At 37.7% G+C, this 14,823-nt stretch overlaps 1 protein-coding gene across 1 annotated transcript in view; it reads right to left on the bottom strand.

Annotated features, from left to right (window-relative positions):
- Window positions 1-14,823, bottom strand: part of CLINT1 (clathrin interactor 1) — a 46,003-nt gene that overhangs the window by 14,964 nt on the left and 16,216 nt on the right. Inside the window, exons 2-6 of the mRNA XM_021530738.2 lie at window positions 7,054-7,158; window positions 6,289-6,385; window positions 4,757-4,865; window positions 3,734-3,898; window positions 1,069-1,243 (exon numbers count right to left, since the gene is read on the bottom strand). Coding sequence (XP_021386413.2) covers window positions 1,069-1,243; window positions 3,734-3,898; window positions 4,757-4,865; window positions 6,289-6,385; window positions 7,054-7,158 — 651 coding nt within the window. The remainder of the gene's footprint in view (window positions 1-1,068; window positions 1,244-3,733; window positions 3,899-4,756; window positions 4,866-6,288; window positions 6,386-7,053; window positions 7,159-14,823) is intronic.

The following is a 14,823-nucleotide window of genomic DNA, read 5'->3' as shown; positions in this document are numbered from 1 at the left end:
TTGGACAAGTTGCTTTTGAAACATAAGTACAGAAATGCACACAGAAATGTACCATTGTTACATGTGAAATTGTTTACTTTTCTTCTGATCCCTTCTCTTTGTAGTCCATTGATATTAGGTTCTAAGAGGGAACCCTGATGTGTGCAAAGAATACCAGTTTTATGATTTATTAATGCCCCAGCAAGAGGACCACGTGGGCTTTCCCCCAGAAATTCTGCCATTATTATTATTTTTTGTTTCTGTGCAAAATTGTTTTAGTTTTGCATCACACAGATGTGTCCAAGTGTATGTTTATGTTCATATATATGACTATCTAAAGATATTCTTGTAAAAAATACTAATCAAATCTCAGTGCAAATTTGATTTTTCAGTTGTTTCCCAAAAGGGAACTATTCCAATATAAACGAGCACTTTCTCTACACCAATTTCAGATTGTGTTAAGTACAAACTTGATCTCCAGATAATTAAATTCAATGCACCTGTTGAAGTGTGACGGATGTAAAGTTCTTTCCATAGTCAAAGCAGGGTAGATTTTCTCCCTTACTGAAGAAATTTAATGAGCAGATGTAAAATACAAGAATTTTCCTGAAAAGCCTCAACTGAAATTGACTTTTTTTTTTTTTTTTTTAAGAAATCACCTGCAGGCTGTTCTTCCTGAGACCAGCTCAGGGAAGCAGCACTGTGTCAAAGCAATTTCAATTTTCTTCCTTGGCACGCCAGCATTCAGAGTGTGTGCAGCATTAAGTGGCAGCCTTCAGTACACTGGCACATGAGCACTGAATTGCTGAGACAAGGAAAAGCTCAGGATATTTCAGCCAAATTCCCTGCTTTGCCAGCAGCTGGGGCAGTAATGGAAGGCAGCCAAGAGCAGTTAACTACTGCCAGAGCCACACTGTTCCCCAAGGCTGGGGGGAGCTGCAGAAGCCCAGGAAGCAGGTACTGAACTCAAATATGCTTCCCCCTACAGACAAAAAGAATGGCAGAGAATTGTAGCTTATATCCAGCAATGTCAAACTGCTTCCTAAGAGCAATCTCACAGATAAATTCAGGCTAAAACAATTTCAGTACCTGCACCTTTCTGGAGAGTCTTCTCTATCTTTCCTTCGGAACTTGCTGATGGTGTCATCGATGGTGCTGCCAATCTTGTCACTGAGCTCCCCTAACTTGTCACTGAAAGGAAAAGTTGACTTTTTATCCCATTCTTCATCCCATTTGGACTTGGGCTCAGGATCATATCTTTCACCTGGTAAGACAAAGACAAGAACTATTAAAGGCACCAAAAAAGAAAACAAAAAACTTGTGGCCTTTCTGGAATCCCTCTCAAGCCCCCATGCCTGACACACCTGAGCTGCACAAGTTTACAGAGCAAACAAAGCTCCCTCAGCTGAATCAACTCTATTGCAGCAAGGCACAGCATAGAATGCCCATCATTAAGTGGCAGGAATGAAGGCTCAATTGTTTATGGCAATGACACAAATTCAATGCCCGGCACATCAGGATGCTGTTGGGCTCTGCTGGAGAAGCACCCGAGGCACAAGCAGCCCTGGCTGCAGAAGCAGCTGATCAGCAAGGGCACATGGCATTTCTGGAACAGTTCCTCAGTGAGCTGTGTGATCACAGGAAAATCACTGCAAGTTTTATACACTGACATTCATACACAAACACAGTCCTAAAATACTAAAAGAATGTGCATAATAAGTTTTTGTTTTCCACACTTGGCAATTAGAAAAAGTTTTAGAAGTATTTGAGATTAAAAAAAGAAAAGGCAGTAAACTCACCTTTTCAGGGGCCACTGAACATCTTTCCTGAGGACTACTATCAAGAAATCAAAAACTTTTTCTTCTAATTTACTATTCCAAACCTCCATATTGGTATTTTATATTACAAACAGCTGCAAGTTTTACTTAAAAAAAACACATTTGTTGTACAATCCCATCAAGTAAGTCTAAAACACTAAAGTCTTGTTTGTACAGACACAGCCAACTTGAGTTTAATTCACATGAAAAAACCAACATTTTTAACAAAGACCTGACTATCAGAAGCACTGCACACGTCAACTTGTATTGTGATCTTGTATCAGATCTTCTGCTCAAAATATAGGTGTATAAAGGAAACCAAAACAGCTCAGTTCCTAGACAATATTTGTAAGCAAAATTTTATATTCTGGGCTATTATACACATACAAACCATTTTTTTGTACATCTTTTAAAAATGTGAAACAATAGTGATTTTTTTTTACTTAGGCTGAGTAAAGTTGAATAACAGAAAGGAAGAACAGTGAAATAATCCCTACTTCAAGTTACATACAACTGACATGAAGCTCAAGTGCTGCTTAAGGTATATTCAATTAAGCCATTTTAATAAAAAGAAAATTATAGTTCCAGCATTACAAGGTGCAAAATTTGAATTATACCTGTTTGATAACTTCATATCATATAGGGTGTATTTTCTTAGTAAAGACATAGGTACAAGTCTCCAATGATATTTGTTTAGATCCATAAAACTTTTCCAGTAGGGAATCTGCTACAAATCCATGAGATACTCAGTGAGATCTTTATCATTAGAAAAGGAGACACTGCTCAGAAATGCACTGCTGTTAAATTTTGCAGGAGAATAAAATGGGCTTATTTCAGTTTATGTCAGGCTCTCAAGCATTTTAATGCAAATTCCTTTAGAGGGGTTTTCTTGTGCTATAGTAATTTTAAAATTAAAACAGACACCAACTAGACGCTCAGTATTTTCAGGACAAAAATAAATGAATGAAATATCTTAATACAAGCATTTTATATTTAAATAATTAGAATATTTTTGACTAGAAATCTCACCTGGGAAAGGGTTTGCTTTGTGTTGCTAGAAAGACTTTTTAAAAATCTTTACTCAACAAAGGAAGGAATAATTCAAAACCCTTTACCACAAAAATTAAATACAAGACAGAAACTAGTCCTTTAAATTAAAAAACCTGAATGATACCTAAAGAGCACATGGAGAAATTATTCTACCCAGCCTACAAGGATAGATCACGACTCTGCACAGAGAAGTCAAAGAGAAGCTCAGTGAAAGAACAAAGGGACCTGTACTCAAAGTACAAATACAGTGACTCATAAGTATTTCCTAAAAAGAGAATCACCACAATTCCAAGCAGGTAGCAAAAGCCTAAAGGAATATAATAAAACAAGAAATAGCCTGCCTTGGAAATTTTCAACTACTCTGCATATGAGGAAAAGGGAGAAGGGAGAAGCAACCTGCCAAAACCGGGAGGGACCAAATCTAAGTGGAAGGCTCACAGAGAAGAAAAGCAAAACACCCAGAAAGCATCAAACAGGTGAAGTTTAAGCCCTGCACAGCTACTACTGAGGTCTTACAGTAAACTCAAAGAAATCACCAATTCTAGCAAACCAGAGCCTTGTGCCAGTGGGTGGGACTTTGGTACTCACCCCTTACTAAAAGCAGCCAAGGATTTACTCAGGCCAAAGAAAACACAGACTGGCAGCAGGATCATGGATGGCATGCTGGGATACATCAGATGGAAGCCCCAACAAAAGCTCAGAACCCTGCTACACACTACTGCAGGGACTGGGAGCAAGGAGTAACATACTTGGTGCCTGTAAAGTCAGCTCTGACAAACCCCAGCAAACTCACACAAAATCCACAGATGCATTTCAAGGCTCCAAACAGTATTCTTTGGAAAGCAAAAGTGGATTGGCAATCCTTGCCAAGGCAGCCCAGTACTCACTGTATCTGAACCCTCCAACACTGTCTGAGGACACCCCAATGTATTTGTCTTTGTTCTTCTTTGCTTTCTTCCTCTCCTCCCGAAGTCGATCATCATCTTGAGCAAACTCAACCATTTCTTTCACCTTCTGGCGGATGTTTATCCCCTGGTCTTTGCCATTCTCATCTGTGCAGGTAATGCAGGACAGAGATGATGGATGGAAGATGGGAGGAAAAAAGGAAAACAGTAAGTAAGAGGCAGTAATACTGAAAATCAAATTGATTAAAAAATTTGAATCATAAACACAACAGTCAAAGATTTCGTGACTACTGCATGAGGTCCACTGCATCTATTTAAAAGGGACTAATTAACATAAAATTTAGATAAATGAGTTTGCACTGAATGGTGTTACTTAAACATAGGAGAGATTAACTAAGACCGAGACAGAACTCATTCTCCACTTGAACAATTTTAACCCCTCAAAACATCACCCTTTTTCCTCAGTCTTTTTACAACAGTTTTTGCAAGTTTCATTGCAAGAACTCAGTCTCATGGCAGAACTGATTTTTCTAAAAATTGCTTTCAGTTGGGAAGTACTATAAGCTAAATGTGCTCCTTTCCAGCCTTTTTCACATTCAAAACACACACTGGCCTTGCTGCCTTTGCACTGTAAATATTATTTGGTAGGAGGAAAAAAACCCAGCTTCAAACAGATGTGTGTGTTTTGGAGCTCTAACCTTTTCTTCCCATATGATTAAAGCTATTCCTTTATGGACACCACAGGGGACCAGTCTCTAGTGCATATTTTAATATAAACCCCAACACTCATGTTGTGTTGGTTCTGTTGTTATTAGCCAGTCTTTTCTGCAAGTTCTTGTCTTCACTAATTAATACTCTAGGGCCCCACGTCTTGGATTCTGCACTCTTCACACAACTGGCAACAGTCACATTTTAATTAGACTGGGGAAGCTTCTAAGCTGGTTCAGGTGACTGACAACTCCAACTACTGTTTTAATTTGCTTATAAGATTTTTCTATTGCTCACCTACAAAGTGGTAATTTTCCAGGGATCGCAAATCATAAATGTGTTCTCTGGCACTTGTAACAACACGCTCTGATCCATTCCTTATGAGGTAAGCTAGGAGCAGCAAAGACTATAAAAATACAAAGCACCTTATGATTGCATGAACAAAAACTCTACCTTTTTTTTTTTTTTGTAAAAACCCCAAACCTACCCCCCTCCCCAAATTAGTAAATACTAATCTTCCCTTTTTAAATACATGCTTATTATATGAGTCCCATGGAAAAATTTTCTTCCTCTTATGAATCTTTTGCTCTTTAAACTATCAAAACTGTATTTTTAAAACTTTAGCTTGTTACTACTAAATCACAAGTACTTACCTTTATCAGCTACTGCTTGTTTTAAGATAAAGCAGTAGCAATTAAAGAGAAAAAGTTAACCTGTAAAATGAGGCACTTTCTTTTGCCTCTTTTGTTCACAATTTTCCAATGGCTTTCACTGAAAGGTAACTTGTACAGGAATCTAGGAAGCCTTCTGCAGGATTCAATGCATATACAAAACTGCATTTCAGGATGACTTTAGACAAGTGACAAAACAAATGAAGTTTATATAATACTTTCATTTCAGTTCTCTATGTTGAGGATTTATATCTAGAAAGAAATGAGGCATTTTCTCTGAAGTAATGCCTTTATTGGTTAAAACTATCATTTTATTTCAACCAATCCAAACCTGATAAGCAATTCCAAGAAGTCTTTATAACATAAGTAGCTATGTGTGATAGCATTAAATATTAATTCCTATTGTACTTCGGGGAAAACAATTACTATGACTACAAAACATCAAGCACCTGTGAAAAGCACAAACCATGCTTTAGAATTACTTGTGCCTTGCTACAATCCTGGCATCAAGAAAAACAAAATATAACCTAGCTTAATACATCAATTCTAAAAAAGGAGGTTATATTTGCATAATTCAGTGAACATTGAACACCACTTTAAGTGCAGCACAACACAATCTCAAGTAAAAAGTTTCTGTACCAAAGACAAGAAAAATGCAAATGACTGATCTTTTCCAAAACACAATTAGGACATAGAACTATCATGCAAGGAAATTTGGCCCACTCAAAGGCAAACTACAACTTTTAAAGCATTACTAATTGGCAGAATATTAAAATTAGTTTGCATTTTATTTCAGGTATTCCTGAATTCCTTCAAAAAATGTTTTCCTGATAGCACAGTAACTTAACATCTTCTCATGGAGCTCATAGCAATTCCTTTGGGTAAATTGAAACTATGAGTGCTAATCTAACACCTGAATAGCAGCAAAATTGAATTGCTCTGTTGTGTTCACTAACATCTTAATGTACTTCTAATACCAGAAATTCTGTGGGTTTTTCCATATACAGGTGTTGAAAAACACCTTTAACTTCACCAACAGAATTATAAAACATTATGGGAAGAAATTCTAGCTTGCTAGAGGAGAAAGTGCTGTAGGATTATCTAAACAAGAACTCCAACAGGACACTGCATGAGCCCCAAGCCCTGATCCTTACACACCTTATAAACTCTCCTCCAGTTCTTTTTGTTGTCTTTCAGCATCCGAGTCCACAGCATGTTCATGAGCTCTGGAAACTGCTCGTACATAAACGTAGCCCTAAGGAATGGAACAAAAGCAGCAGAGAAATGTCGTTTTCCCGGGCTGTTCACACATGCTTGTTCACACTCAGGGCTGGCAGTAGATGGCAGGAGTGATCTAAGCCCAGCCACATCGGATGACATTAAAGGGAAAAAGCTGTCCCTGTTTTAACTCCTAGATAAGTCATTTACATCCCAGGACTACAAAAGAAAAGAGTAATTCTAAATATCTGAGGGAGTAAAAGAACCTTCACTAATTTGTAATGAAAATAATGCTGAATATGAATACCCTAATATCCACAGCATCTGATCAAATACACAACTTCCAAACTGATTTTAACACTAAAAATAAAGCTCAAGGAGGAATTCAGCATGTCTTGCTGTTTTTGTAGAAGTTACAAGAAAGCGCTTTGAAAATAAATACTCTAAAAAATAAACTATATTGAAAGAATTCTGATGATACATAAATGAAAAAAAAAAAAATTTAAAAAAATACCTGGGCTTCATTTTTTTTTTTACAGTTTTCAATACATTCTATAATTATGCATTAAAAAACTTAAGACTTTATTTACAGCAACTTTTGGGCATTATCAGTCTGAAAAGTGCAGTTGATTTAGCATCAAATTTCACATTCTTATATAAAATGTACCTTTCTTTTCTTCATCACTGAGTCAAATTATCACTTACTTGGCAATCTCTCCCATGAGTTGCCCTGAAGGTCCCCACGGATCATCATTGGTTGCTTCTCGAACCTTAGACTCTATTTCTGAATAATTCATAACCACATTGGTGCTGCAAAGGAAGAAAAAAATTCACACACATGAAGATTAGCATCAAAACTGAGAAACACATGAAAACTTAATAATGACACTAGAGCAGATCTCACTTAATGAGATACCTCTACAGAGTGGGAGAGAAAACAGCTTTAGTGCACAAGTCACCCTGAGGACACTATACACCACATTTAAGTTATCTTTAAGAAGGTTTTACTATTCTATTAGTCTTCAAGAATACAGATGAGAAACTGGGGATTACATTACAGCTGGATTTAGTCCAGTAAAAATGGCTTTGGGTCAAATTAAAATGCAAACCAAACCACCAGAGTCAAAGTTGATGGCTTCTGCAGCTAGGTATGGTTTGCTTACAGGTTTGTAATGGTACAGAGTTATTTGCAAGAGGCTTTATAACTCAATCAGAGGCAATTTTTTTTAGAATGACGTTACAAGAAAAAAATCAAGAAAATCACCAAACAGGTGTTAGTGAAAAACTAACAAATAAAAAAAAAATCACATGGAAGACTAAAGTAAGGGAGATGAGATTCACTAGAAAGTCTGTTTCCTAGCTTGAATTTAATTAATTACGGGAAAACAGCAAAAGAGAAGCTGCAGAGCACTCACAATTACAGCAATGCAAATACTGTAAGGAGCTCAGCTGTCTCTTCTAGAGGTCACAGAAAAACCTTACTTGGAAAAGATTTTTTCTGTGATCTTAATATTAAAATAGTAAATACGTGATTTCTTCTTAATTAATCCTCAAAACAGGTAACATATGAGCCCAGCAACCTCCTTTGTGCCCCTAAAAGCATCCAGATGATAACACAATCATTTCCCTAATCTTTTAAGGTGAGTGAGCAGCCCTAAAACCTCACTTATAGTGAGAAGGTTTGAAAATTACTCTCTGTTTCTGGAGCACGAGGGCTCACCCCAGTAATGAAATCAGGAGTGAAAAGAGACCTGCTGGTCTCTGCTTTCTCTTCATACCTGGAGTGTACTCAAACAACACATTTACACCTAGCATGTCAGAGGTTTGAAAGTTTACTTAAAAGTACATCATAACTGATTCAGAAGCTAAGAAAAACCCATGTGAGTACTTTTTACACAAACCAAACCACAACAAGAAAATTAATTAAACTGTAGGAAAGATCTAATGATTTATAGTGCATTGTGGAGAAAGCATTTGCTGCTTAAGAACTTCTTCTGAACCTGAATGACCTAAAAGGATAAAAAACCCCCAAGATGCTCAATAGTGATCCCAACAGTTATCCCTCTGTCCATGAAGGAGTTTGCACAAAGCAGCATTCAAGCAACTCCTGCTCAATTTTATTTGGCAGAAGGATAGCAAAGATCTTGGAACTGGGAGATATAAACAGCAGAAACAAGAATGAAATCCCCTTAAGTCTGAAAGGGGACACAGAAGGTAATTGTTAAAACAGAATAAAATTTCTGGACTTAATCTTGGATTCTCAGCATGAGAATTCCTGCTGTCAGATCCTGATGTATGATTTTATTCAACTTTGTATCTAAAGAGAGCATAAGCTACATGACTGAATAAATAATCAGCAAGCTCCCAGAACCTATCTATATTACTACAAGCATGTAAGGACACAGCAGCAGTCTGGAACAACAGCAATTAAGGTTTTACAAATTCATTTATGCTGAATACACCTCAAGCTTCTGTTTCTGGTATTTTCCTTACTGCAATACAAATGTAAACCAAGCCCATCTCTATTTCCAATATGTGTGGAAAAAACACAACCCCAAATCTCCAGGATTTGCAGCTTCCAGAACACTGGCTTCCTTGTCCAAAGCAAGGAAAGGCAGGGAACTAAATAGAAAGGTTCTGCTTGTTTTTATAACCCCTCCTTCAGCATTTGTTTGAGAGACTTGATGGAGACTTGGGAGGGGGAAGCATAAAATGAAGTATTTCCTTAATTTCTTAGAGTGAAGAATTTAAGAATGGAAAATGCTTGAAGAGATGCAAACTTAGTGTACAAAATAAATGGCAGGATTGGCTATGCAAAAGTTCAGAGCACGTGGCTAAGGCAGCAGCGGGGCTGGAGGGGGAAACGGAAGGAAAACAAGGGAAATTAAGTAATGCCAAGAGAAAAAAGGTGCAGTTAAGCCTAAGTACAGAAACATGCTTGACTCCTAAACCCCTCCTGCAGAAAAGTTATTGTTCTCAGTAACTAGAGAAAGCTCTTTTATAAATGCCAAGCTGAGATCTAATGGAATGAACCATTCCAAACCAAAGCATCTTAGAGCCACATTTAATTCAGGAACAAATGTAAACTTCAAGGAGAAAAAAAAAAAACCTCACTGTTGTATAGTTTGGCATCATTCCAGGTCACTTAAAAATAACCATTTCTAAAAAGGTGGAAATACAGTTTTATTCTTCCTTTCCCATGTTTTCTATGGCCCTCATTCCCTGCCCTACCCATGATTCCTGTGACCTTTGCAGCAAAAAAATAATTTATGTCCAGATGTGAAGGGAAAAAGTGACTAGCTTGATTGCCAAGACTTCCTGTGATTGATATAAATTTAATATCCGAGGACACTTTCCGACACCAGGGGGGGCTCTCTGACTAGTTTATCCTGGGCAGTTTCCAGGGAATCGTGCTGGACCGCATGGACAGGCTGCTCTGCAAACAACAGCAACACTGACAGAAAGAACTTCTCAGGCAGGGCTGACAACCCCCCTTATCTGCCAGACTACATCTGATTCACCCCAAATCACTGAGACCCTGCACCACTAGAATCTCGTGACAAGAACATTTACAGAAACTTCTGACGTGGACAAAGATACTAAGCAGGAAAGTATATTTTGAAAGCTACATCCAAAATAAAGGCACAACAATAAAGGGGCTGACATGAAGATCAACATTAAAGTTTTACATTCTTCTGTGACTTACATTTAAGTCTATTAAAACAGATTAATGACAACTGATTCTTTTTACTCTTTATTTACCTCCCAAGTGATTTCAGTGTAATTTTATTTTATAAAAAACCAAAATTGTTTTTGAAAGCCAAGAGGGGGCACTGTCACATCTCTATGGAACAAGAAACAGTGGCAGTGAGCAAAATGCTTTTCATTTTCTTGTAACTTTAAATGTTTGCATCTGAAATTTACAGCAACACTAAACAGGTAGCTCAAGCCTAGGACTAAATTCCTCTTAAGAAAATAAATGGACATTGCTAATAAAGTCAGTGGATCATAGCTGTAAATACCTGACCATCTCCAACTGCAACAGAAAAAAAAACCCAAACATTTCCCCTTAAATGTTTTACATGCATTTTATTAACTATGATATAACACACCCTGAAATCCTACTTGTCCACAATTTTGTTTGCATTTTTCAAATAATTAAATCAATTGTAAAGAGCTTCAAATTTTATTCTAAGCTACATTTGGAGATTTGTACACCTAGGTAAGATATCATCTGGGTCCAGGTGTCATACCCTACAGTGTGCTAAAAAACCAAAAAATAGGCAAGAGGGGGAGAGGAAAGAGATGTAAAAGGGAAGAGCAGTATTGAACGTATCTCAATTGTATAATTTCAAGTAAGAATGACGTTTAGCTGGTATCAGGGAGAAAAAACAGGCAGCAAGAGGGGACCAGAAGTTCTGTACCTGCTCATATAAAACTCAGATCAGAGAATCTGTGAAGGTACAGCCAAAACATTCATCAGTATCTGCCACTTCAACATTTACAATTGCAATACTCTGAGAGCACTTGAACTTTCAGGCGTGAAGAGGATAAAAATCCTACAGGTCTGAGATTGTCCTCAGCACTTTGCTTTGAAAGAGGGAAATGAAAGACAGCTTGTGGATAACCTGCATGAAAATAAAACCTTACAGACTGCAGGAACTCTTCACAGATGACACACAAAACAGGCAGACTAAGAGCGGCTCTGTCTTCCTCCTCCCTATCAGCAGATACTGAATGTAACCCACAACGTGGACTTAAATACACATGACCACTACTAAGTGATAAATGTATCAGCAGAAAACTTTTGTTTCAACAAACTCCAACAGACATATATCTGCCTACTCTGCTCAGACTTCTGATTTTACACAACACGTGAATCAAGCTGTAATGCTCAGGACAATATTGACAGGCATGAGGTATATTCTGCTCTCAGTAACAAATTAGTGCTTTATCAATGTTACTTTTTATTTTTCCCTCCATAAAATAGTCACAAAATAATTACTGAAAAATAAATTCTTTTCTATTCCAGACTAAGAAGTTATTCTTAAAACTATTTTTATGCTGGCAAAGTAAAATCATTGTACTTCCACCCAAGATGCTAATAAAAAATTAAATAAACGCTATTTAATACAATACTATTTGACTACATCCTGAATAGAAATGTTTGTTTCAGAGTGAGGATTCTTCATTGCTCAGGACTACAAGGTATTCTCTACAGATTCATATGCTCTAACTGAAGTCAATTATCTGCTAGGAGATTACAATCACTTATACACAACTATAACTGTACTGCTTCTAGTAATAGCTTCCAATTGGTAACATTACAATTAGTTTTGTTGTGCCTGAACTAATTATCCACATCAGTCATTGCTGGTTCCACAATGAAGAAAAAATCCTACCCTAATTTTCTCTACATCATACACCTTGAATCAGAAACTCTTTGGAAACATGGATGTGGGAACACAAGGCTCTGCATATAGTCAGCAACATAAATGGAAGAGTATTTTCTTAGCTAATGTCTACTCTAAAATTAACCCTCAAACAACATTTCATAGCAATGATTTAAATACACTGCTAGCAAACCAGCTAAAGGAAAAGGTGCAGCAATTTTTGTTTATGTGATTTAATACTTTGGTGAGAACTCAGGTGCAGCATAAAGCACTAGAAGGAGTAAATACTTCACTGCCCATGTTAGGTCTTCCCTAAAGAACATCACACAGGTATTTCCACTTCATGCTTTCCCCCAGCATCTCCTCCATCTTCCACATTTTCTCCATGGTCAGTGGTGTTCTGTTCCTTCACCACCCTGACAATACATTCAAGTGCATGAAATCACAACTCCTAAACAAAGCTTGCAGTTCATGGCCAGATTTCAGGAGCAACGTTCTTTGGAAGAACTATTCCAAAGATAATCTTTCATCAGGAAAGGAATAGCGTTATACATCAAATTTTCAGATCTTCAAATATCAAATAAATTCAGCATTTTGTATGAATGCTCAAATACCAGCAGTTTCTAAAACATGCAGAAACCTTTCAAGAGCATGTGCACAGCTAGCCTGCACTTGAAAAAATAGGCACCATGAGAAAAGGAGGTATTTATAGACTAAAGGTAATGAAAGAATAATAATACCTATCCATCCATCCATTCAGAATCGAACTTACTTGAAAACATATTAAGGAATAAGAAAACCTATCAAATCTTTGCCAATGTTTCTGCACAAATGTGAAAAAAGCTTTGACTATGCCCTGGGGCGAGAGTCAGAGCACTGCACTGAAGGCAGGTCAGGATTAGAGCTGCCATTGATGTGGGTGGCGTCACCCAGGGCACAAGCACAACTCTGGGCATCACATCCACAGAAGATTTGTGAAATGCCAGGTCTAATCTTATGACAACTAAAATAACCAGAAGCCACAGAGAGGGGACATTACAACCGTTTCTTTATAGTGATGATAAAGGTATTGGATTGGACAGGGTGAGCCTAATTAGAAACACTTCTCAAGCCTCTGGGAAGCTGCCCACTGTGCTGAGGGACTCGGCTCCAGGAACAAGAAACCTGGCAACACACTTAAATTTTTTTCAATGTATATTTCAAACCAATTACAATATCATGTATACATAGGACTCCTATGTGCATAATATTATACCTTTAACTATTACTCCAAGGACACCACTGTATTATACACCTTCTGCTTTCCTTTTTTTTTTAATTTTACAACTGGGAACACTAAGATACTAAAAGCTGAGATGAGAAACTTTGTACATTTCACCACCGTTAACAGTTTCCAATGAGACACCATTCTGCAAATATGTGCTTAAAGACTAAGCACAGAAAAATAAAAATTCAAGCTTTACTCACATGTATGTACCATACATCCAGTATGAACATTAAAGCTATTCAGCAACGCTAGATTTTTTTTTTTTAAAGAAATTAGTCTATTAGAACAGGCAGGGTCTGGATAAATAAGGACAAGAGTAGCTCTGTTACTGTACAACACTATGACGGTGGTGCCAAAGTCTTACAAGAAACAAGTATTTTAACCTTTTGTTATTTAATGTGCCAAAACAAACACAACATGATTTTATCTTTTGAATAACTGAATAGAGAAGAACACATGCACATGGTTCACTTATTCACCTTTCCTATCTCCACCCTAACACCCCACCATTTCTATGGAAAGGCACCCAGGTGACAACTGCAGTGCTTTCTCTCAGGGATGGGGTGTTACCAGCAGTGAGGTAGCTCCAGGCAAGCTGGAAGCCTGCAGTAAGTCACACCTGGAGGCTGGGCCAGCTCCCTGCCCCTGCAGGGAGTGCTACCTGTCTTCCAGCAGCTGATTTTCCCAAAAGCTCCCTCTCGGCTGAGAAGGTCTTCACCCACTGAGACAAGAAAGTGACCACAAGTGACTGCTCACATGACCCATGGTGCATGTTTTAGGAGCATTATCCAAATGCAACAGCAGCAATTTGTGCTCAGATTTGCCGAAAACCAGTAGAGGGGCTGACAAGACAAAATGACATTAACATAATGTAGAGTTGCTTCTAGACATTTGAGATTATAGCTGTTTTGTTTTTTATAAGAGTGAAGGATTGAATGCACTATATAATGAGCCAAGTGAACATTCACCATCTGGAGAAGAGACAAGGCAGGTCCTGGCAATATTTTCACAATACAGTTATCTAGAAGACCCCCACCCACAGACACACACACAATTAAAATGAAGCCCTCAGAGAGGAGTGAACACCACCTCATCTCACCATTTAACTCCTGTGAGTCATGCATCTGAACTATTTTTAGTATCTAGATTAAAAGGTTTCTGTAAAGGAGGGGTGGAAATAGAGGGAAAGCTTTTTGAGAATGCAAAGCAGCTGCTTTAATGTTAAATGATCCTTTCTTAAATTGCATGCACAACTTAGTTTCAACTACTGAGAACACACAGCAAATAAAAAAGCTACACAACTTGCCCAAGTACAGGATACATCTCCCCCACTCCCAGGTGTAGGAATCTTGGCATCTATTAAACTGTTAATTAGTTTCCAGAAACACTTTTACCAATTAAAAAAAAAAAAATCACTTAATACTTATCCATCTGGGCATGAAATACTTTCAACAGAGCATTTGAGCTGGTGAGCTAAAAAAGAACCGATCCCAACCCAAACCACCAGAGGCCAGGACATGGAGCAAGCAGCACCCCATAACTAGGGGCAGCATCTATCAACTCCACTTGTTTCTGTGAGCATCCCTTCCTTCAGGCTCTGAGAAATTCCAGATGATCACTGGTCCAAACTTGTGTTCCAACAAACTGAAAGGATTTAATACAAAGTCAAACAGAAAAATGCATTTCAATATCAGATTTAAAAATGCATTTTGGGGTAAGATTTAACTACCCTATGACACTGTCACTTGTTATCTTCAAGAGCTCAGTGTGCAGACTGGTTCACAGAGAGCGGATATAATTTATCCACCTGTTGTC

The sequence above is a fragment of the Lonchura striata genome, chromosome 15, assembly GCF_046129695.1.
Source record: "Lonchura striata isolate bLonStr1 chromosome 15, bLonStr1.mat, whole genome shotgun sequence".
NCBI lineage: Eukaryota > Metazoa > Chordata > Aves > Passeriformes > Estrildidae > Lonchura > Lonchura striata.
Note: the sequence above shows the minus strand (reverse complement) of the source record. Positions and strands in the feature narration are given on the sequence as shown.